Raw genomic sequence first — 24,590 nt, forward strand, 5'->3', positions numbered from 1 at the left:
CAATTATCCAAGTAAGTGGAGTGGATTTTATTTGCAGAGCTGCTTAATCTCAGGGCCGGTCCCAGAGGGATCCCAACGCCCACACCGGAAAACCACCAACAAAAAAAACACGGAGCGGAGAGGGGACGAGTGGAGGGTGCATCCCAGTAACTTAAAAACCACCACCGTGAGGATTATCGCGTAACATCACTGCAGTACGTTTCCCTGCAGGAGACAAGGGACCGGCTACCTCTGAGGTATTTTGTTCTGAAGCAGTATTTAAAACCAGAGCTGGGAGCTACATTTGCTACAGTGCTCCAGCTCGGAGGTGGAAACAAGAAACTTCACCTCAGAAACAGATCTGAAATCATTAAAAGCCCCAAAGTGCAGAGACACTAAACCACCCGTTCTCTAAAAGGAGAGAAAAACTACAACACGCCATTTTAACAAAAACAAAAAAACCTTGTGCATAGTACCTGTTTAAGCAAGTCCGGCTGCGCTTAAATCACACGTAACATCTCAAACACGTGAATGAGGAAAACAAAAAGTTAGAAACTGCAGGAAACATCAGAAGAAATCCAGAAAGATTCATTTTCTATGAAACAGAAACTGCAGAACAAATCCGGGGCACTCCAGAAAAAACAACCTCCTTAAACATGGAAAAAAAACGGAATATCAGATCAGGAATCATCCTTAGATCTGCCAAAACATCTAGACCAGACCTGGAATATCAAAGGTGATCTGAAGCTGGAATAACAGGTTTGGAACATCTGGTCTGGAACTGGCAGCTGAAAAATTGAGACCTGGATTTGAGTTTTTCTCAACTAAGTTTGTCATTACTTCGAATAACACACTGCGAGTTTTAAGCAGATAGTTCTACCAGTCTGTGTGGAAGTAAGTCTGACCTCTGACCTTCAGTTTTCCACAGAGGGGGCAGGAGAGGACAGGGATGAGCTGCTGCAGAAGCATAAAAACTACAAACCTGTAGAACCAGAATATTAACAAATAAAACCCAGAAAAACGGAGAAGACTAAAAATGCAGTATAAATAACAATTACTGTATAAATCATGAAATATTCACACGTATATATAAACATCCAGAAACCAGCACATTACCCATGAAACCCACAGACACTGATTTCTGCACCACAGCAGCAGAAATAACAAGAAAAAAGAACCAGTACGAAATAATTTGGCTCATTAGAGTTAAATCTCTACAAGAAAGAACAAAACCAAAAATCTGAGTAAGTAAAATGTTCCACAGGGTGAAGCAGAGAAAACAGCCAATAAAGGATAAACACAAGCTCAGTAAAACTCAAACAGCTCCATAAAAGTAGAACAGAACAGCCGAGAGAGGATGTGCTCAGTTTGGAGAAGCTGCTGTAACAATGCGGACACTGAGTGCTTCAATGCAATGCTGACGTGTCCACATACTTTTGGAGTGTACACAGCTGAGCAGCTGCAGTTCCCAGGTGTACAGAAAAGGGGTGGGGGGTGTCAGGCATGTTGAGGCCTGCCTGATGATGATGATGATGATGATGATGATGATATTGGTGCTGGGTGTCCTCCAGTTAACGCCTCCAGTTCGTGGCCTCCCCGCTCACACTGGGCACAGACTTTTGTTCCTGGAGGAGGAACTACATCAATAATCTGCTGCAAACATGATCTCCATATCAGGAATCAATATTTTCCCTTCTGTCTGCTTTTTAAAACCCGGGATCACATCTTTCTCCTCCTCTTACTCCTCTTTCTCCTCCACCCCTCCTCCTCTCCCTCCTTGTCCTCCCCCCTGGATCTGACTTCATCACCTTAGTTTGCAACACCTCCCTCCTTTTCTCTCTTCTCCCCCTTCATCTGACTTCATCATCTCAGTTTCTCTCTCCCTGTCTTCCTCCTCCTCCTCCACCCTTCTCTCTCCAGGGCTGCAGATCCCCAGGTGCAGCTGCAGGAGGAGGGGGAGGAGGGAGGCGCAGTGGGGATGGAGGGGTTGAAATTAATGAGGGGAGCCTGGAGGTATTGACTTTCCTGGGAAAACACAGCTCTCTAAAAATCAGTGGACGAGTGCCGCAATAACTCAGCACCCATCGATCCCACAGCTCCGCTCCCCTCCCGCGCCTCCCCCGAGCCTCCCCCCCGCAGGCTGCATTGATCCGTGCATTACAAGCACAGAGGAGGTGTGGACCCGGCAGCACCAGCGACTCAACACCCACAGCCGAGTGGAGGGAGATACCGGGAACACCAGAAACCACAGGCCTGCAGGAAAACTACACAGTACTGCAGGAGTAATTCAGCTACACTGCAGGAGTACTACAGCACTACTACTCCAGGAGTACTACAGCTACCATGCCAGAGCACTACAGGAGTACTACAGCTTCACTGCAGGATACAGATCCAGCAAGTATACTACACAGTACTAGAGAAGTGCTCATTAGAATCACAGAATACTACAAAAATACAGTGTACACAGTAAATACTACACAAAATACTACAGATACTGTGAACCTGAAAAAGCTGGAGATCCAATAAAACTACAAAAACATTAAACTGCAAAAGTAAAAGAAGTGGAAAAAAACCTACTAAGAACCAGTTCTTAAAGAAAATACTACAAAAACAAAACTACAAAACCCCAGAAGTATCAGAAAACTACAAAAATCTAAATCTGGAAAATAAAAAATAAACAAAACTGGCAAGAAATATTTAAATTTACTGATTGTGTGTTTCTTTTTAATTTCCCAGTTTACATTAAAACAGTTTAAAGTAAAAATGGATTTATCATCGAAACTAAATGCAAATAAAATAAAAAATAAACGTTAAATGTGGCACAATGAGTCAGGTGATTTGTGTATCTCAGTGGTAATCTGCTTGCAGTGCAGATGATTAGCGAGGAAGACAAGGAGGAGGAGGAACCTTTTCAGCTCTCAGGCTTTTTGTCATTCCGCTCAGCTTTCTTGCCTTTGGCCAGTTTTTCCGAGCGAAGCCGCGGGATCAAATCCTGAAGCCGCTCAAAGCTGCAGAGAGGAAGGAAGACGGGAAATCTGGGAAACACTCGGATCCCACTGCTCGTCACTCCACCTTCAGCTCAGAGGCAGCAGGAGAGGCAGAGCAGCCGGGGGAGGAAACGAGGGAATACTAACGGGAATGTTCACAGAAGAGCTGCTCTCTGATTGGCTGGCAGAGACCCATCTCCCCGTTTAGGGTGTATAAATGTGCAGGTACGCACACTGAACTTCAACCTAACCACTGGAGAGAATCCTGAAAACCCCAACAACTTCCTCAAGGACACCTCCAACCTATTTAAAAACCCTGGAACTTGCTCAAGGGACCTTTACAACTTCCTCAAGGACCACCAACTAAATAATTAAGAAGTTCTTTAATAACCCCTGGAATCTCATTAAATAGTCTTGGCCTGCTTGAGGAACATTGGAAACTCCTCAAGGTCCCTTCAACCACCTTAATAACAATTAGGAGCACTGGAACTTCTCCAAGGACCGCTGAAATCAGCTTAAGACTGCTTACTGATACCTACGACCTCCTTACAAAATCTAGATCCTTCAAGTCCCTTTAACCTCCTTAAAGACCACTGAAACCTGACCAAGGTGTCCTGGAGCATCTCCAACTGCTGGAACAGTCTTCAGACTCTGTAAAGGATGCCTAAAATCTTTTTAAACCCCATTTGTACACTCTCAAGGAACTTGTGCAACTTCCTCAAGGACTACAGACTACAGCCTTTAAAGGCTTTAGCACAACTAGACGAAATCCTGGAACCTATCTAAGATGCCTACAACTTCCTTAAAAAGGCTAGATCTGCTCAGAAACCACTGGAAACTCATCTAGGTTCACTTCACCAGTTTGAACCCGAGAAAACTGACTCAAAGACACCTGAGACCTCGCTGCAGCCTCCTGCAGACCCCAAAGGTCCTTAAAAAGTCTCCAGGTATTCTTATGAAAACAGTAGGAGCCTTGAAGGGTTTCCAGGGGGTTTGATGGGCTTTGTTGTGTGTGGGCTCGTGAAGGAAGTGACATCAGCAGGCTGTTTTCTCTTCATTTACCTGCCGCTCGCCTGCTCGGTATCTAAAACTCAGCTCATTTTACATTCATGAACACAACACGCTGTTGGCACACTGAGCGTGCACTGAAGCGCACACGCTTGCTCCAGCGTCTCTGAACGTGTCATGTGTAAATCAGATGAAGCGGCGACGAGCGTGCACAATGCGGCCGTCTCCCTGGCACGAGTAGCGGCGGGTAGGAGAAACTGAGCGGCGTTATGATGCGGCCACCTGTCGGGTTCAGCCTCGCGATGCCTTCGGGGACGCTCAGTTTTGTTTTTCACCCATCAATCAAGCTGGAGTCAGATGTTCCCGTTTCTTGGTTGGGATTGTGGAGGCTGGATTAAAGGAGCAGACCAGAGTTTTTACAGACCGCCGTGCGTTTTTTCAGCAGAACGACTCGTTCAGCTCATTAAACCACATCCTCACCAGCCAATGCGTGCGAACATTGCATGACAGCGAAGCAGTATCTGATTCTCAGTCTAATGAACGTCATTCCCAGTGATCAATTCGTTATTTTTTCCATAAAATACACGCTGTATACATCCCAATACCCAATTAAATGTCTTCAAATTTCAATTACAGCTCAACCAAACTCCAAAAACCCAGAAAAAAATCTAATTATGACATCGAAGAAGAGAAAAGCAGGAAATATGCACATAATGCATAAATGCCTTCAACCTCCAGCCTTTTTATATACTTTGCTGTTGTTTTTCAGGTAACTGGGGACTTTTTTCAACTCTTCAGCTCATCTGATTATGTAAAACACTTGAAGCTGATGTAAGAAAAGCTGGTGTGGCTGTTCTGTGAGCTCCTTCAGGCCTCCTCCAGCGTGTTTCTGAGGTGGAGAACATCCTCTAATGGACTCTGAGATAACAACAGGCTCTATTCACTGCACACCTCCACATAAAAGCAACGTGCCGCTCTTGTCAGTCGTATCTGTAAATGGGATCGCAGATTAGCATTGCAAAAGGAGGCGGCGGCCAGAGCGTCCATTGTGAGCGTGGCCCTGCCGTCGGAGGAGGCGGCACCCCCAACAAAGACGAGTGCGAGAGGAAGGAGGTGGCGATAAACTGGTGTTAAACAGAAAACTCCAACACGCTTGCCTCTTTCACAACCCGACGCAGTGACATTTACTTATCGGGCTAAACAGCCTTCGAGCTGACCTTTCTGCTGCTTTGAATGACATCTGGATATTCTGACGGAATAATCAGCGACAGTGGAAGCACTGATCTGAGAGTCAGATATCGAGTCTTCAGACGTTTGACTGCTGACGGCTGACAAAGAGGCTGAAGGGCGCGCGGAGGAGGAGCAGAGCAGGGAGTCGTTCGGGGAAAATGTTTACCTTGCTGTCAGGACGTGGAAAAGTGTTTACAGTGACTCCTCCATGGTGAGGATCACCCCTCGAGTCTCAAGATCTGAAACCTTAAATAGCAGGTATTAACCAGTATAAACCAGCATAAACCAGTAGAACTGAGAAGGAAAGTTTGTTCACACTGAAATATGAGCGACGAGCCCAAACTTTGTAGATGTTATATAGACGTTTTATTTTGGGTGAAAGCACCACTCGGTTTCAGCCTCATCACATGACGATTTAGATCTCAGTAATGGATGGATTTATTCTCCTTTTACAGATTTAATGGTGGTGAATTTGAACTGACGGTACTTTACTATCAGTATCAAACCGTTGGATAACGATTTAAAACCTCTCTGAGGACTTCAGTGTTTAGAAAACTCCGCTTGACGACGGGGTTTGGTTTGAAAGCTTACCGGTGTACACAAAGCGTCCCGGAGCTCCTTTGCAGAACTGTTTGGACTTGTAGGACAGCGTGACCTCCACGACCCCTGGGATGTGGCGAGGGGGGGTCTGCACCCGGATGGCGTGAGGGGTGATCAGCTGAGTCAAGAGAGAAACAAAAACAGGACAAAATGTTCAAGCTGCGGTCTTTAAACCAGACAGGAATCATGAGAAAAACTTTCAAATAATCAGGACGACTTCGAAACTCCTGAAACAAAAAAACTGTCATCTTCTTCTAAGCCTGAGCAGTTTCCAAATATAAAAAAATAACACAACACAAGTTTAAAAACTCAAAGAAGACGGTAAGAAGTCGTTAAAAGATCGATAAACAAGTTTATTTGTCCCTGTGGGGAAAGTCAGCAGACATTTGTATACCCACACAAAAACAATCACATCAACATAAATCACACCATAAACAGAGACCTTCACCCTCCTCACATGTTAGGGATGATTAAGTGAGCCGCCTGAACCTGCTCGAGTTCAAACGTTTGATGGCTCGAGGCGTAAAAGACAGTCTGGACCCGTTTTTTGTGAGTAAGGGGGACAGTAGCCTCGTGCACTTTTTAGTGACTCCATACGTGGTCTGTCAGTACTCTGTAAGCTTGACGGCGCAAGCTCGGACAGCAAGACACGACAGTAAACGTCATCACAGCAAACACAGGAAGTTAGTGGGTGGTTAGTGCGTTTACAGAGTAACGTTTTATTTTTAGCAAACTTTAAAGAAATCTTAAAAGCGCTGCAAATTTGTGATTATCTCGCTGAGCTAAACAAGTCCAAGCTTTTATTTCCCACAGAGAATATTTTCTACAATAAACACAAACTCTGGAAAAATCCCACCAGCGTTTTTTTTTTCAGAGGGAAGCGCGTAATGTTAGGCTTCAGGCAAAAAGGAATCTAATGAAGGCCTTTAACTTTTCAGGGATATTCAGATGTTTTCTCACTGACCTGCAAAGTAAATTTTCCCTTTTTTTTAACCAAATCTCAGTCAAAGATGCGTCTTCAGCAGGTTTTTGCTGGGATGGAATTTTGCAACACATGACAGGAAATCCTCCAAAAAAGCTAATTTTCTGAGCCCCACATGTTAGAGAGTTTTTACTCAAACTACAGTAAAAATGATGGTTTTACATGTTTTTAATTTGCCCTCAGCCTGCGTCTGCAAATCCATCTCTGCATCACAAACTTCTGCTTTTCTTCTTTGGAGGTTCGGCATCACGACCTTTGATCACACCCATCAGTTCTATCATCTGTATCGTCCTCAGATTTCTCCGCCTCTTCTACACGATAAATATTGAGTTTTACAAACAGCAGCGGATGTCTGGAACGATAACCGAGGAGCAGAACGAGAGCAGCCGATTCTTCTTCCTGTTAAAACTTTCTGAGTAAGAACGCGCCGACCGCCTGACTGGGATCTGGGTCAGCATGCAGTCTGTGTTCAGAGGGATGCTGGGCTTTGGAGTCCGTCTGCTTGCCGCCACACGACGCTGATCAAAGTCAGGAGCTCCGTCGGCGTGTGGAGGTGCATCTTCCCTCCTTCCCCGCCAGGTGTTCTGCTCTTCTGGACTCGCTTCAATATTTCATGGTGCACCGTATGCGCAGCTCCTCCTGCAGCTCAGCTCGCACTGAATCTGCATATTTTTGGGGACACGCAGACCTGCTGCAGACACAGACGCAGGTGTTCCTAAGATACGAGCGTGTGTGTTTGTGTGTGTGTGTGTGAAAGATGAAGATGGAGAACATGATGTACGGTTTGTGCAGTTGTTCTCGGAGCACAGGTTCTGCGCCAAAGTTATTTCTTCACTGCGATCAGCCTAAAAAATGTTAGAGTGCAAAACACGGGGCCTTAAACAACCCGGTAAAGCATTTAATGTGTGATATCTGAATAAGAGTCGTCTCACCTCGCTCCAGACCAGCATCGTGCCAAAGACGACCTGCAGGCCGTCGAAGAAGTTGTCCCCGATGAGGATGACGGTGGCGCCGCCAGTCGTCCAGCCTTCGCTCGGACTGATGGCTTTGATGCAGGGAGTGGCTGCTTCGGAAACATACAAACACATGACAGCAGCATAAAGTTGGGGTCACACAGAGGTCAAGTAACAGACATCAGATCGTTTTAGAGAGCTCATTCAGCGGTGGGACCAGCTCCACACTTCCAGTCGGCGTTCGTCCCAGATGCCATGTTCAACCAAAGTAATCACAGCAAGGCTCTCCGAGACAACCTCCAGCCAACTGGTCACCAACCAGTCTGGTTCCAGGGCTGGAGGTCTGCAGGCCTGTGTGACATAATTCATCTAAAACCTGTTAAATTTTATCTGCCAGCTTAAACACTTTGGTTCAGACGTCCATCAAATGGTGTGAGTGTGTGTTCTTCCTGGAGAAATGCCCTTTGAAACGCGCTGCTTCCTGAAAATCAGGTCAGAATTCATCCTGCATCACATGCAGACCGACGCGAGAATCATACTTTCCGCGAGCAGGAAGAGAACGACGAGTCTGATATTTTTATCGTTATTTAGATGTTTCATCTGGGGAAGGTAATGAAAAAGGCAACAAATCTTTAACAACCCTGAAGCTGTGACATTTCTTACACCCACAGAGAGCTTTCAGTCAGATTCAGTGTGTTACTCCCCCCTCTAATACAAAATGCAAAATGATTGGTTTTTCCAACGCCACAGAGATCGATAAGGTTCTTCATATAAACAGTGTCTCCGTAATGACTAGACTGGTGTCCGGACTCGAGCCGAGTCGAGTCAGACAGGCGGACGGACGCAAAGCAAGCCGAGGCTCCGCAGCTTTACAACCTTTTCCCGGACCGAGAGCTGTTTTATTGGGAGGACGATCTGATATTCCAGTCAGAGCATGAACGAGTCTCTCATTGTTTATTATGTGATCTCATCTATAAAGCTGCATTCAAAGACTCGATTAAACATCCCAGTTACAATTTTCTCCATTATTATCAGCGCGGTAATGACTTTCTGCCAGCAGTTACTGGCAGCGTGAGCTCACTGAGAAAGCTCTGAGTGATTTAGATAAATCTCTTATTTTACATTTTGTTTCTACATCTGCATGAAGGCCCGACGCGAGCAGAGACATCAAGATTCTGCTGTCTTTACTGAAAACTGATAAATAAACCAACCTGTGGAAAAATTCGACATAAAACCAGCTTAAGGTGCCTCCAGATCTGACAGAGAAGCACAGAAACCACCTTAAAGGACGAACAGGTGAGGCATCTGTAATGGCTAAAACGCTAAAAACGCTGTTGGCAGGTTTAATGTCGAATGTGGCAGAAATTAAACAAATTAAAAATCATGTAAGTAAACCCATATTTCTTTTATTTTTGTCAGAAGGCTGAATAAACACTCAGTTTACACTGAGGCTTTAAAGGGTCATAAGATCATTATTTACAAATTCACCCAATGCTGAAAGATTTGATTTGATTTTAAGATGTTTTTAAAGAAGCTAAAGTGAAGGGACTCCAGAGACAAAGCTTTCGGTTTCCATCACTTAAATACTGATTATCAGGCTGGACTACACTGGATTTGAGTAATCCAGGTTGGAAGCAAACATGTCTTTCTTAAAACAGACCAGCGCCTCCCTAAATCAGAAGGAAATGGTTCAGCTTCATCTCCAGGCAAATCTCTGGATGTGTCAAGTTTCTAAGCAGGAAGCTGAAAGACTGAACTGATATTTAAAGACGCTGCTTTGGGAACCACACTTCAGGATGCTTGTTGCCCTTCTAAGGCTGCAGCACTAACTTCTTCCAGATGAAAAGACTCGGCCTCCCCAGCCCCTGAAGCCACTGCAGAGGGCTGCGGCTGTTTGCTGCTCCGAGGACTCGATTGTCACCTCCTTATTAATTTCCCCCTTTTGTCACAGCAGTAAACAAACAGTCCAGCGGGTGTGAAGGGGGGGGTTGTGCTGGAAAGGGAACAACGGGGGGTTCAAATCAAATGAACAGAACACAAAGACGAGGAGCCGGCGGTGGAAAGTTTTATCGAGGAGACGGGAGGCTGAGAGCTGGTGACAAAGGCGGGAGCAGATGTTGGGGCTTTTTATCGTCTCTGAAAACATCCCAGGCTGGATGAGATGAAAGGCCTCGAGCTTCCCTCCGTGGGCTGAGACACAGGACCGGCTGGTAAACAACGATCCCCTTTTGGCCCCTGCAGGACGCCGTACAGTACACGCAGCATCCTCAGTGCAAACACTTGTGCTCATGAATGTTTGACTGCTGATTTGATAAACTTTCCTAAATATCCCGAGGCACTTTCACAGGTGAGGCACACAAGGATCCCAGCCTGCTGAAGGCGCTGACAGATTAGTGTCAAGAAGCGTTTGTTTTAGAGCTCTGGACGTGCCACGCGGTTGGAGACGGGCCTGCAGGACGGCACGCTCAGAAAAAGGGCAGATGCTTCTTCTTTGATCGAGTAGCCTTATCTCGACTGAAATGCCCCGAGTGTGATAAACACCACCCACCTGGTGCTGCAAGTAGGTTAAACCAAACGAGACAATTACATCACCGGCTTTTGGAAAAGTCGCAGACTTTTCCAAAGTCAGAGGAAACGGCAAAGGGAGGCATCTGAGGGGAGGACACGGTGGATGTCTGGTGCTGAATTGTTTCAGGACTCGGAGGGGCGGTGTTTGGCTAAAAGTGCTGGGAGTTCATGCTGCTTTCTTGATGCCCTGTAAGATCCGCCTGCTTCCAAGTGGGTTAAAACAAGTGAAGGAACGCCATCTCTCCTGGAAACACCTCAAACTTTAACGCAAGTCAAGGGAAACTTCAGAGTGGTTTGGGAGGTGTCAGAGGACTTTTTACTGTTTAAGGAGGAAGAGCGGCGTAAGAACGCCGGCTTGTCGACTTTTCTGTCACCGACAGTCACCTGACACTTCCAGCGCCCCGTACGGTGAGCCCCACGAGTTTGGCGTTCAAAGTGAGTTTTAACAAGTGAAGGAGTTACACCATCTCTCCTGGCAAAGCCTCACATCTTTAACAGAGTCGAGGGAAACAGCAAAGTGAGGTAGTTTGATGTATGAGAGGAAACGCACTGGCTCACTGCTCTGAAAAAACCTCAGGCTTTCTGTTACCCAGACGAGTTGCCAAATGGGACAAGACAAAGTGCCTAAAGAGCTGTAGACAGTAACAGGAGGTTAATGTGAACCTGTTTAGGTTGACTTGTAGGACTTGCAGGTAACCCCACCCACCTGCTGCTCCAAGGCCTAAAACTTTAACCAGGACGACGTTAAAAGAAAAAGAGGTTTTTGATTTGTTCCAACTGACTCGTGTCAAAATGCTCTGACAGAATATAACAGGATGTGATTGGTGGGCTTCCTCGGTGAGCACAAATGAAATATCTTTTACTGATTCTGCCCAGAAAACCTGCTACAGCTTTGGTTAAGCCCCTCCCTCCTGGCACTCCAAGTAGGTCGAATCAAGCGAGAGCCTTATGTCATCGGGTTTTATTAGAGTGGGGACAGGGCAAAGTGGCGTTAAAGTTTACAACTTCAGAGGATATGTTGCCGCTGAGCTCCAGCTCTCAGAGTCGAGTTTCACTGTGTGAAGTTTATACGCAGATGATGCATTTTATTTGGTCGCCTTGGAAGGTGGAAGAACGGAGCGTTTGTTCGCCGTGCCCCGGAGGAACGCAACGTCCAGCAGGACACTGAGCCGGCAGAGAGTTTCATACAGGCCTGACGCTTAATAAACAACAACCAAACGTAAGCAGGAAGACCAGATTAACCTGTGAGCTGCTTATCCTCTCACCTTGTTCCAAAGAGCCAGAAACCTGCAGTCTGCTGGAGAAACCGATCCCAACCTCAGAGTTTTTTGTACTTTTTTAACAGCTGCAGTCTATTACTGACTAAACACAACTGCAGCTGAACCTTCTACACATCTTCTGATCGACATGACCGACAGAATGAGTCCTACGAGTCCTACAAACCTCTGACAAAAGCTTATGATTCTGTCTTTATTCTACCTCAACAAAAAAATCCAAACCAGAACTTTGCACCCTGCTCAATAATTTGATCTGTTTGAGTCACATCTTACCTTCAGAGGGGTCCAGTCGTCGGGCTCGGCGGCCATGTTTGGAGTTGTTGTGGACGAACATGTTGTCTGACACGGCCAGCACGTGACCATCCACGTTGACTGTAGTGGACACCACCACCTGTTGTGGACACAGCCCTCAGGGTTATTTCGGATTTTTAATTTTTCATGAAAGATAACTGCTTCCCTGCTGGACTTTTACCTGGAACCTCCTCATGTCTCTCGGGTTTCCTGCATTTTTCAAACAGTTCTGATTGCACTTGAGGAAGAACTTCAGGAAGAATCTGAAAGATGTGTAGACAAAACAGGAAAAAAAAAGAGAAATACGATTAGTTTCATTTGAACTGCTGCTCAAAATGGACGAGAACCAGAACACAGGCACATTTTGAGAATCAGAGGAAGCCGGGCTCAGTTACTCTGCAGGACGCTCATTTGCATCAGGAGGAGTTTTACCAGCGTCAGTCCAAATAAACTTATATGGCTACGTAAAATGTTAAACTGCATGCAGAAGCTAAAATCACACACATTTATTTAACAACCGCACAGATTTGCTACATCTTCCTGTGAAAGGCTGAGAGGACGGAGCCTGTCTCAGGGCTGAATGTGTTGCTGTTTCTTCGTGTCGGGTCACATATCGCCTCTTTATCTGAGCAGCAGATAAAATTACAATTCTGCAGCGGAGTCTTGATAAAGGCGGTCGACACTTCCTGCAGACTTATGGCGTCTCATTAGGGCCCGCCTTTTGATTTTCCTTCCTGCGCGCCCGATCTCTCGCTCGCCGCGCGTTGATTTACGGCGATTTTTACGGCAGCAGAGGAGTATTGATTGGAAATGGATATCAATGAGGATGGGCGGTAATAACCAGCAGCTTTGGAGGAGGACGGTGAAGGGAGGGGGAGGGGGGGTCAGAATGGATTGCCACCTTAATGCATTTCCCACTGCCTTGTAATCTGTGCACATCCATCTCTCGGACCATAAGCCCCTCCACCCCGTTCTCATGGTGCGCTTCCTTTTTAATTGCCACATTATCACAATAATAATCCGGGCAGTTAACAAGCGGCAAGGTCGCAGACAGACATGTCACATTAACCAGGGGATAACCTCGGCAGAATACCCACACCCCATCTTTTTCACCTCCTCCTCCTTATTCTGCTGCCTTAGCAAAGCATGCTGGGAGTGCATGAGGAGCTGTGGGGGTGCGGGAGTGGGGGCTGTGCGAGGTCGGCATCGATTTCCACCTTAATAAGACAGTAACAATATCTTTAAAAACACACAGCGGGCGCTCAGCCTGTTTCACTGTTCTGTGCAGTCTGACGGCGTTTTTACACTTCTAATCAAATTTGGACCAAAAACGTTGTTTAGCTGCTCGTTAATGATGGAACTAAGACATATTTGATAACTTTATCAGTGGATGTATGCTAGAGGCTGTTTGTACTCGCAGGACTTCCACCTTAACTCCTGATTCTCGATAATTATGTTTTTACACCGTAAACACTCTTAAACTCGACCCCTTTTCATTAAACTCTTTCATGTTTTTACAACTTAAAACAGCCGTTTCACCCAGAGGGGACTTCTTCCCCCTCATCCGGTTTATTTCAAAAGCTTTGTCCTTTTTTATTTACTTTATAACGGCCCCCATTAGAGACATAGAAACTGAACAAGATCCAGAATCCGAGCGGAGACGAGCGCCGCGGCAGCTGCACCGTAACAGCTCGTAATGACATAAGATTCCAACATAAACTTTGATTACTGAAGCACACACTCTTTAACCATCGCTCCTTTTATTCATTTCTACCTGTGTTCACAAACCCTGTAAAAACATGCCACACATTTATGCGCAACAAGTCAGATTTTTATAAATAAATGGGCTGTGTGCTCCTTTAAACATGCTTCAAATTCTTTTAAAATTGAGGTGTTTCTCAAAGATATTTCAAAGCTTCGAGATTGGATTTAAAATCTGTTCACCATAGAGATATATAACATCCGTATGTTCCTCATATAAATTATTTGTGTCCCTAGATTTAACAGACAAATTATATTTCTGTAAGAAAGCAAAGGCCCGTTTCCTCTTGTTGTAAACACAGTTGTGCGCATGTTGCAGAAGGATTTCACACGGCTGCTTGCTGCCTGCACGCTGTCCTAAAGCAGTGTTTGGGTACTTGATCTTCATCAGGAAGTGGCTGCACTCCTGCAGCCAATCACATTCCTCAGATGCCATCCAAGGTCTGAACAGCAAATATCATTTAGGTGTAGATAATAAATAAAGTCAGAAATAGAAACACTTTACATGGAAACAATCAAATGTAATCCTCAAAATTTTGGGGTGAACTAAGCCTTTCAAAGAGACACAGCGAGGAGGCAGAGGGAGGCGGCGAGCTGTGTGTGTGTGTGTGTGTGTGTGTGTGTGTGTATTGACTGAAAGCTGATCTGCTGCTCTGGAGGCTCTAATGCCCTTTATGGCAGTGAACAGAATAATATGGAGCTCCATTCAGATGATACTGAGTCCTTCAGAGAGCTGATATGGATCGATACGGATTGAATTAAAACGCAGCTGGAGACAAGACCAGGGGCACACACACACACACACACACACACACACACACACACACACACACTACACACTCACCCAATATACACAATGGAATACACACAATCATACAGTATATACTGTGTACACACCAACAATATTCCAGTGCAGGCACATCTAATTTCAACCACACTGGCACTTAAAGCACACACACACACACACACACACACACACACACACACACACACACACACACACATTTTTTTAAATATCTGCACATGTCGACATACTGCACCCACTATTTTTGTGTAGAATCAGAACAAAGGAAGGAGTCCAAACGTAAACGTAGAACGGCCACAACATTAAAACCACTGACAGCTCGGGCATCTGGTTACAGGTCAGCGTTCTGCTGATGATGATACCCCCAACCACCACCCTCGCTGTTCTCCACCAGTGAATCAACCCGCCCCACATCATAAAAGCTGCTGAGGAACCTCCCAGACCCTGACCGGATCCCCACAGGTGGACCGGCACGATCCCAGCCAGGTGTTTGGATTCTGGGAGCGGTTCTGCAGACAGGTGTGGCTAATTGACCCTCACCGGGGTGGAGGCGCTGAAAGCTCTGTGGCTCTGAAAAGTACAGTGGCCCACCGGTGGTTTAACCCACCAGGTTATATCATCAGTGCACTGCCCAACAGTACGGTGTGGAAGGGTGGCTGTGCATACTATTTAATGTGTAAATCTGACCGGCAAGTGAAAGTAAAACGGAAAGAAACAGGGCTAATGAACCTCTTATGACACAGCTGCAGCGTATCGGCCTCTGAAACAGAGCCATGATCTCTTGGTGGCCTCTGCTTCTGCAGGTCGTATCCAAGTTACACCAAAAGCACCTCGCATGTGGACATCACAGGCTTCTAGTTGTAGTCCTCTCCCAGTTTGACCAGCAGCCTCCCCGAGCTGTCGAGAGGGAGCTGCCCTTAAACGGCCCTAAAGAAGCCCCACAGGGCAGGTCCTGCAGTCGGAGCACACATAGACATGATAAAACTGACCTCGAGTTCCTACAGTGGAAAACAGCCCGCTGTTACCTGCTTCCTGATTGGCAGTTAACCAGGCTGATATTCGCAGTACTCGAGTATTATAACCTGACATGGAGGAAGCAGTTTTCACCTGGATCGCTTCCTTTTTTTTTTCCCACTGAAACCAGATGAAAGTCTGAGGATTAGGTCGACAGCACTGCAGGTGAGAGGACGAGGAGACAGTGAAGGAGCGCCGCTCTCCTCCCTGAAAACGTATTAAAACACAATAAATAATGAAGCGAAGCGTGCAGGCGGAGCTCCGTCATTAGCCCGCCCGACTCCTTCTTCTACTCCTTCTTCTCGGGCTCTTAAAAAGGAGGTAAAGATAATGAGAGAGACGGAGTCTGCTGGTGTAAGCTGTCACCTCATTACACCGACCGACAATCAATTATAGCAGGACGGAGAGCGGAGCGTAATGCAGCTCTGAAATCAGCGCTGCCCTTCAGGAGAGCACAGCCTGGCAGGCGGCGTGGAGGGAATACACAGCAGCAGTTGTGTTCAACATGATATTAAAGTCAAAAAAGATTTCCCCTCCTAGGAACTAAAGCTAAATCACAAACCTGGTTCTCCCCTGTGGGAATATTAAACACCATCCACCAGACCGTTCCCATTATTCCCGTCACACGGAGCGGCAGCACCCGGGAAACACGCGGCTTTAAAGTGGACGTCAGGTTACATCAGTGTGGATTCAGGTGGACGGGTAACAAAATATATATAAAGGCTTCTGTGTCCTTCCCACCTGCTGCTTGAACCTTCTGTTTGAGAGGGGCAGCGAATCAGAAGAAAGCTGTTAAAAGGGCAGTTTTTTTTTCTCACTTTGTGGTCTTTAAAACCATGTCGTGTCCTTTGGGCTCCTTTTTTGTCTCTTTGAAGCCAATTTACGTCTTTAAAGTCGGCCTGTGTGTGTCATTGTGGTCGTTTTGTTTGTCTTAAGTAATTTTGTGTCCTTTAAATTTTCTTTTTGATCCCGTTTTCTCTCTTTGTGGTTGTTTTGTGTCCTTTGGGATTTTGCCTTATTTAGTTTCTCTCTACAGTTATTTCAAGTCTATTTGAAGGCTTTCATTGACCTTGTGTCTTTCCGTAAAGTCCTTTTTTGTGTCATTTTGAAGTCGTTTTATCTCTCTCTGCATTATTTCTTGTAGTTTTGTGTTTCTCCATCTCGATTTCTGGTTATTATTCAATTCTGTTTCATTGCTTTGGTTCTAATTGCTCTTGTTTTCATCTCGTTGAATCCATTTTACAGTTCAGCGCCGTTGTTTTGTGCGTCGTTGTCGTCTTTGTAGTAATTTTTCTCTTTTTAAAGCCATTTTGTGGTTCTCCGCGGTTGTTTGATGACCTTCTGTATCTCGGTTTATATATATACATTCTGTTTTTGGTCACTTATTCATTAGTTTCTGGTTATTTCTAGTCATTTTCAGTCATCCCTGGGTGACCTCTGACCTCTAGGCCCTCGATGTTTATGTGGTAGCTGCAGAAAGTCCTGAAACCTTCCTGTGAGTGGTCAATCGCTGCTGAGGCCTTTAATTCTGAATGGAAGAAGGAAAGTGACCGCGGCTGGTGTAATTGTTCCAGTGGAGCGCCTTTAAAGCTAAATTAGCTCACATCGGGGGGGGCGTCGGTCTGACTTCAGCATTTTCGCCGGCTACTCTAGATGATGTCAACCCCGACCACACCCAGTGCACTATGGGAAGCAATTATGTCAGGCTCAGATTACAAGGCCCTGATGAACACACACACAGTTCAAATGAACACACACACACTCTGAGGGCTGAGCAAGGATGCTCTCTCTCTCTCTCTCTCTCTCTCACACACACACACACACACACACACACACACACACACACACACACACACACACAGCCCTCCCTGGAGTGTCTCACTTATTACGTTAGGCAAGAAAGAAAAAGAAGCAGAAAAAAAAATCAATATTTCAGCAGGAGTATTTTTAAAAGCTGCCGTGCTGCTGATCCTGCAGCCACCGCCGCCGCTCGCCCTCACAGTTTGATGCTCTCTGAGAAGCCACCACGCCACCCGCCGCTGCAGGTTTACCACCTGACCGCCCGGCGAGTCTGGGCCAGCACGCCGCCGCCTTCGCCACCAGCTCCAGCTCATCTTACGGGTGACAAAACTGAAACGAAACACAAAGCCAAGCGTGGCGAGCCGGGGCTGCCGGCGAGCTAACAACAATCCGTCCTGGTTAACCCGCTAACCGCCTCGCCGTCACATCTCATTTGTTTGCAGCTAACGAACAAACCGTGGAGGATCTGCAGCTGAAAAACAAAAGCGAGAAAATAAGAAGGAGAAGCTGGGAGGCAGCTTGAGCTACAAAAACATCAGAAGGAGAGGAAGAAGAAGGGCCGCCTCATTAGAAGGTCGAGTAAAGTCTAATATTGACTCTGCCGTGTTGTTGAAACGCCCTCTTCAAATAATTACTGAGGAATTCAGATGATGCTCCTCTGCAGCTAATTAGGATATGAAACAAGAGCAGCTTCATGCCCATTACCATTACATGATGATTCACTGGCCTCAGCACCAGCCTCAGTGTGTGTGTGTGTGTGTGTCTTTGCTTTTGTCTGGCCTTATTACAGCACATGAGCGAGCAGTGTGTGGGTGTGTGTGGATGAGGGCCCTCCTTGGCTCTGCTACACGCCATCAATAATTCACAAGCCAAGATGGCAATTACAGGACCATGTACAATCAAACTAAATATTTGATGAGGCACTAAAACAGTCCCTGGAACAGATCTGCCTCTGTCTCACTCACTCACACGCACGCACACACACACACACACACACACACACACACACACACACACACACACACACAGCCTCTCTACTGTCTATTGTCACAACACATTAGGTCCTCGGTCCCTTAGTCCCCAGACTTTGTCTTGATGCGCAAAAGCAGTTTATTCTGCTAAAAGAGCCTCGCGCAATTCATTTGTTCCGTCTGAAATATTGAGTGCCGCCATTATGCATTCTGGGAGGAGGCGGCAGTGGCGGCGGCGGAACGTCATCCGGCCGCCCCCTCTTTTTTTTTTTTTTGGCTCCAAATGAAGCAACAGTAAGAGAGGAGCGCGTCACGTTAAATATGTGAACGTAATCAATCTGAATCGATCACAATAATAAAAAAAGAAAGCGATGCTCCCATCCCCGCCTCTTCCTCCCCCTCTGTGACCAGAGGGAAGTTTTTCTTCATTTAAAAATAAAGTGGCACAAAATCCATCGCTCCAAAAGGCTGGAAACATGATGACTCCATTGCAAGGATCAAAAGCCAAAATCTAAAAACACATGAAGAAGTTCATCTGCAGGGAGGAAGATTTTTCAGACGCTAATTGCTCTAAACTTCTCTGACCCTGATACGGTTGTTACAACAGACCGGTAACGATATCTAAATATGAAACACGTCCACACTTTAGCTAACACTGTCCCAACAATATCTTACACAACACCAGAAAACAGAATTTCACTTTATTTGAGATTTTATAACTTTTTTCTAACCAAAAACGCTAGTCTGAAATGATGCTAACGTTTAGCTAAACCAAGAAATGCAAGAACTTTAGCCAAAAAACTTTCACCTTATCCAAACTTTGAGGTAACAATACCCTAACATCTTCCAAACGTTATGCTAACAGTAAACTAAAATGTAATAATAACCTTACTCTAACCTTATTCTCGCTATGTAGTAGTTTTACCCAAAGCTTACTCTAAAATGATGCTAACATTAGCCTAAATGAAACGCTGTAACACATTTACCCAAGACCTTTCCTCACATTATCTTCATAGCAACTTAAAACAAACGTTATACTCTAACATTAGAGTAAAATTATTCTATCCTTACCCCCAACCTTATACTAACTTTATAATAACCAAAAACCAATTCTAATATCTTGCTAACTTATTTAAAACATTATATTAACCCTACCTTAATAGTATCCTAACCTTGCCCGATTAATGATACTGCAGTAATGTTATCCTAACCTTACCAAAACCTTATCCTAACAGGATACTGACCTTATAGGCTTACCAGACTAACTTTAGTCTAACCTTATCCAAACTTTGAAACAACTTAAGCCAAACCTTTTTCTAACATTGTTGAAAACAAATATTACAATAAACTTAAAATTAAACTTGTCATCCCATTAAGCTTGCTAAACCAACCTTATTGTAACATTATATTAACTCCTTCATAACCTTGTTTCATTAGTCTCACTTTACTCATCCTAATTTCATATCAAAACATTTTTCCAGCAATACGCTGACAGTAACGTAAGCCAAACACTGCAATAACCCTTACCATAACATTATCCTGCCCTTAATCTGATTAAACTAACTTTATCCTAATGTTACATGAATCTCACCAGAACCCTATTTTACCATCACACTGCCGTCCTACCGTCCCATTAAATCTAACCTTACACTAATAAATAATAACCAACATTACATTGTGCTGACAGTTAGACTCATTTATTCGTTTTTCTAATTTCCTCTATGTTAACATACAGATTATGATAATAATGATCGCTTTTGTGAGTTTGTTTAACCATCATGATCCCGTAGTTTGAATCTAAAACTACAAAAATATATATTTAAAATGCACCATCTCTATGTAACAGCCCATCAGTAAACAAGAACATGTGATTGGATCAAAGCAAGTATCTACAGCGCCCCCTAGTGTGGAGGCCTGTGGCGATAATAGAAGACGCTATAATTTATTTATTTTTTTAAACTTTTGTGACAGTAAACAGCTCAGAACGGATATTCAGAGGCCTGGATGTAAGAGGCTGAATAAGGAGTCTTGTTTGTACGGGAGTCATGTTGGAGCCAACGGGAACACAGCAGAGATGTTTTAACATGAAAGTGTTGTAGATTCTTCCTGTTCGTGTTCTGTTGTTTCCTGCTAGCTGGAGGTTAAATACGTGTGTGTGTGTGTGTGTGTGTGTGTGTGTGTGTGTGTGTGTGTGTGTGTGTGTGTGTGTGTGTGTACAAATGTTTTGGAGAGATGTTGTGTATGTACTGGAAAAAAAAACCCTGCTGAGTTCCTGGAGCACAGAGACAAACAGAACATCCCATAATTATTTCATACTGCCTGAGAGAGACAGACAGAGAGTAAACCAGTGTTTCCTTGCAGCATACACTCTGCAAAAACATCTCATATCTTGTCATATAAGAATAAGTTGTTTCACACAGCCATGTTTTCTTCACTTCAGATATGCACCATCATCTTAACCTTATTCTAAGATTACACTAACACTATGTCAAGCCACACTAACTTCTAATTAAACCTAATGTTAAAATTATTATCTGGTGTGTTTGCAGAAGCAGCACTCTCCAGCTGCTCTCAAAGTTTTCTTGCAGCATCCACAAAGATGCGATGCTGGTCTAACAGTGAATAAGTCAAAGTGTGAATCCAAATACACCAATCCAACAACACCAAAAATAAACAGAGTAAAACTACAGAACTACCTAACCAGTCGCTGCACCAGTAGACTAAAAACAGCCCTGTTTTTATGAGGACAAATTCCACTTTTTATGAATGGAGTCTTGTGAAGTCCAAAGACTATCACCCACTTGAACTCATACTGATTCCTTTAGTTGTATAAAATCGTCTTAGGGGGTTGAGCCTAATAATTCCTGCTGCAGGAAACACAGCAGCTATGGTTCAGGACCTTATATAACCCCACTTCAAGGAAACTGAACTCTCTTTAACACCTTCAGTTTCCTGAAAGTTCCTGACTGGAAAACCAACTGCTTTTAAATATAAATTATGCTATTTTATATATACATATAGTGTATTACCATTACACTAACCAGAAATTAACCTTATTCACACCTTATATTATAACCTGTAAGATTAAATTAACCTTATGGTAATATTATCCTAGCATCAAACTAAGTGTACTCCAATCTTGAACCAGTTCTTCACCCACTGATTTATTGACCTTGTGGGGATTCGGTCTTTGTCCCCATAAGAAAGCGAGAGTCCTCACATAGTGACCCAATGATCATGTCCACACAACGACAGGAACACCAGCACATACTCACTCCCCCACACTGAACTCAGGTTACTCCCCAGCTGTATTTTGGCAGCGTTGTCATGACGATCAGCATATTTGTCTCTGCAATTGAAAAATCATCTGTGTGACGCAACACTGCAGCCAGTGTGTGTGTGTGTGTGTGTTTGTGTGTGACATCAGGACATAAATATGAGCTGGAAAAGTGAGAAATTCAGAGGAAAAACAACCACGTCCTCATAAGCATGAAATCTCACACACACACATGTAAGCCTTTTTAACTCACACCCAGACACACAAACTTGGCATAAAACACACACTCAACATTTTAAAGCAAAAACTGTAACACTAAGGTTAAAGCTAGACTCATCTGATCCGTGAGTTTTCCCTGTGAGACACTAAAATATGAGTGGATCTTACATTTTTCCCTACATTGCAAACCCTCACCCGCAGCTAAACACGCAAAAATCTAATCACCGTCTAATTTTAATGTGAACGAATCGTCTATTTTTCAAATCATAAAAACATGCAAATAAACCTTTTAGATGTTGTTAAAAACAACAATGAAGTAAGCATTTAAACAAAAGATCTTTTGTTTAAAAACTTGTAATTTTTATGACTGGGTCAAAACTAGATGGAGAGATAATCAGAAACCAAAAAGCAAAATTTTCTAAGTACAATTAAATAAAGTTAAAGCTGACTGAAATGCAGAGGATGTCCAAACATCAATCATCATCTGCATGTTTCCATTGATTTGTCCACCCCAGCACACCTACAAATCCAATCTAATCAACCTGCCTCTGCTCCTCCATGTATCCACACTGCGATATGGCCAACCCAGTGTCCCCCATCACCCAGATTCCCTCTGGGAATCCTGGGAGTTGTAGTTTACGGCAGTACATGACGAGCAGTACATTGCATGTGTACGGGTTTGTACCATATTGCTAGGCAGAGTGCACGTTGAGAGAACAGCTGCCACCAGATAAACATCCACAGACGATGCAAACAGTGAGAAATATGCCAGAACAGGCCTGGAAACAGTTTGGGAACCACCTGGAAGAAACTGGACAGAACCTGGAAGCCTAGAAGCTGTTGGCTTTCTCACGGAGGTTACAGTGAGGGGTCTGCTCTGCTAAATTAAAAAAAAAGAAATACTCTGTAGATTTAAACAGAGAGCCGCATTCTGTCTTTTTAGATATGAAAATATAATTGTTGGCTCTCAAACTGAAATCCATCAAACTCCAGGCAACCTTCAAGGGTCTTGCAGGGATTTCCAGGGGCAAAATAGAGTTATACATTATTTTACTTCTGCTAAAATGACCCCCACTAAAGTAACTCAGATTACAATATATTACAGTTTCCAAGCTTAAGAAAAGACTTTCCATTGAAAAACAATGTAATCACTAGTGTAGCTTATGCTCTTATGCTACGTTAGCAATGCTATTTATTTCAGGTTTCAAGATTTATCGTTTATCAGCAAATTTACTCCAATTTTGTTTTGTTGTTAAACTCTTTCCTAAGCACTGGAGAATGTGTTGCCAGTTATTTTCTTCTTACTTTTACATTGTTTTTTACGAAATGTCTCTTTGTACTTTTAGCTGAATTAGCCAGAGTTTTAGCCCTTTTAACTTTTTGATTTTTAACTTTTAAATATGCATTTTATATATGAAGAAATATAAAACACGTTTCAGCCCTTTACATTTTGCCATCTCAAAAAGCAATCTGTTAGGCACTTTTTTATTAGCAAAAGTTAGCATTTGTTGAAAAGGTAAACGTTTAGCCAAAACTTAGCTTTAACATGTCTTGATGCATAAATCCTGAAAAGTTGATTCTGTTCATCTCGAAATTGCCATACTCAGGAAGCAAAAGTAGGTTCGATTATTAGCAGGTGTAGCATTTTTCAAGCTTTTTTGGGCCAAGGTAGTATTGCATTGTCGTAGGCATATTAGCATTTTCTGGTAATTTAACTTACCTCAACTTTAATTTACCCATGTTGGAGACTTCATATGCCTTGTTAGCATTAGTTAGCAAATTATTAAGAGGTTTTCCTCCCCCAAATACATAAAAATAACTGCAAACAACAATACCTGAATTACTGTTTAAACACTGAAAAATAAGTAAATAAATAAATAGTAATAGTAAATTGTTTTCTAAAATCAATAGGCCTGCTCCACTCAGTGCTGATTTTGTATAGCTGACTTGACGCTTGAATTTGCTAAGCTGGACAAAACAAAAGAAAACAGTTATATAAGTCACTTGAAAAGGTCAGACTTTGAGCTCTTTATTCCTTTTGTGTGTAGCTTTTGAAAAACTTTCAGCAGAATTTGGTCTGAAAACAAATTCCAGGAGGCCACAGTGGTTAAAATGGTTTAATAAAAAGGTCAGCAGCTGAAATCTTCACATTCAATGCTCTGGGACTCTAATCAATTCTGGGCCTCAATTCTAGCTTGTATATTTATTTACTCTGAACTACAACGATGAGCTTTAATTTTAAATGAAAAGCATGTATTTGGACTTCATGTGCTGTTATTTATTTTATGTTATATTTTGTTTTTAGGTGTTCTAAATTATAAAGTATCTGTTTAAATCCAGCAGAATCCCTGGTATCGCTACTATCATGTGAAATCCTCATAGCAGCAGTGTTGCACGTTTTTCAAGTTGGACTGAAAGATTTTTTTAATTCTCTCAGGGCCGAGAGGATCCTTCAACTTCTCATCTGATGAAATCCTCCTAAAACCCAGCAGATAAACTCCAAACTGCCTCAAGGTAAAAGTAAAAACAGAAAAAAAGGACTAATTTCTTTCCTGAAAAGTTTGACATTTTGCAGAGGTTTGACAAAAATTTCATCACAGCCAAAAAGGTTTGTGGCTAAAAGGTATCTCGGCAGCTGAACTCAGCAGCAGCATTTGTGTTAAAGCCTCCAAAGGTGAAGTCAAACCTCCAAATACCAAAGATCACATTATGAAAACATCAAGAAGACGGGATGTAAATCGCTGAAGTGAGGCCGACCTTCAGGGAAAACAAACTCTGTTTCCAGACATAAAAGCTCAATGAGTTCACGACCTGTGGACTCGTCTCTGACCTGAGAATCCCAAACTGATGCCTTCAGTTTGTTCTCAT

General features: G+C 43.8%; 1 protein-coding gene across 3 annotated transcripts in view; it reads right to left on the reverse strand.

Moving 5' to 3' along the window:
- The window catches only part of LOC101485630 (transcription factor COE3), a 140,497-nt gene that overhangs the window by 35,699 nt on the left and 80,208 nt on the right, over positions 1-24,590 (reverse strand). For 2 of the 3 annotated variants that reach the window (XM_076890045.1, XM_004552027.3), the window contains exons 7-10: positions 12,057-12,138; positions 11,858-11,975; positions 7,719-7,852; positions 5,796-5,922 (exon numbers count right to left, since the gene is read on the reverse strand). In XM_076890045.1, the coding sequence (XP_076746160.1) occupies positions 5,796-5,922; positions 7,719-7,852; positions 11,858-11,975; positions 12,057-12,138 (461 nt within the window). The remainder of the gene's footprint in view (positions 1-5,795; positions 5,923-7,718; positions 7,853-11,857; positions 11,976-12,056; positions 12,139-24,590) is intronic. The other variant, XM_076890042.1, reaches the window with a different exon arrangement.

Source organism: Maylandia zebra, linkage group LG2 (assembly GCF_041146795.1).
Source record: "Maylandia zebra isolate NMK-2024a linkage group LG2, Mzebra_GT3a, whole genome shotgun sequence".
NCBI lineage: Eukaryota > Metazoa > Chordata > Actinopteri > Cichliformes > Cichlidae > Maylandia > Maylandia zebra.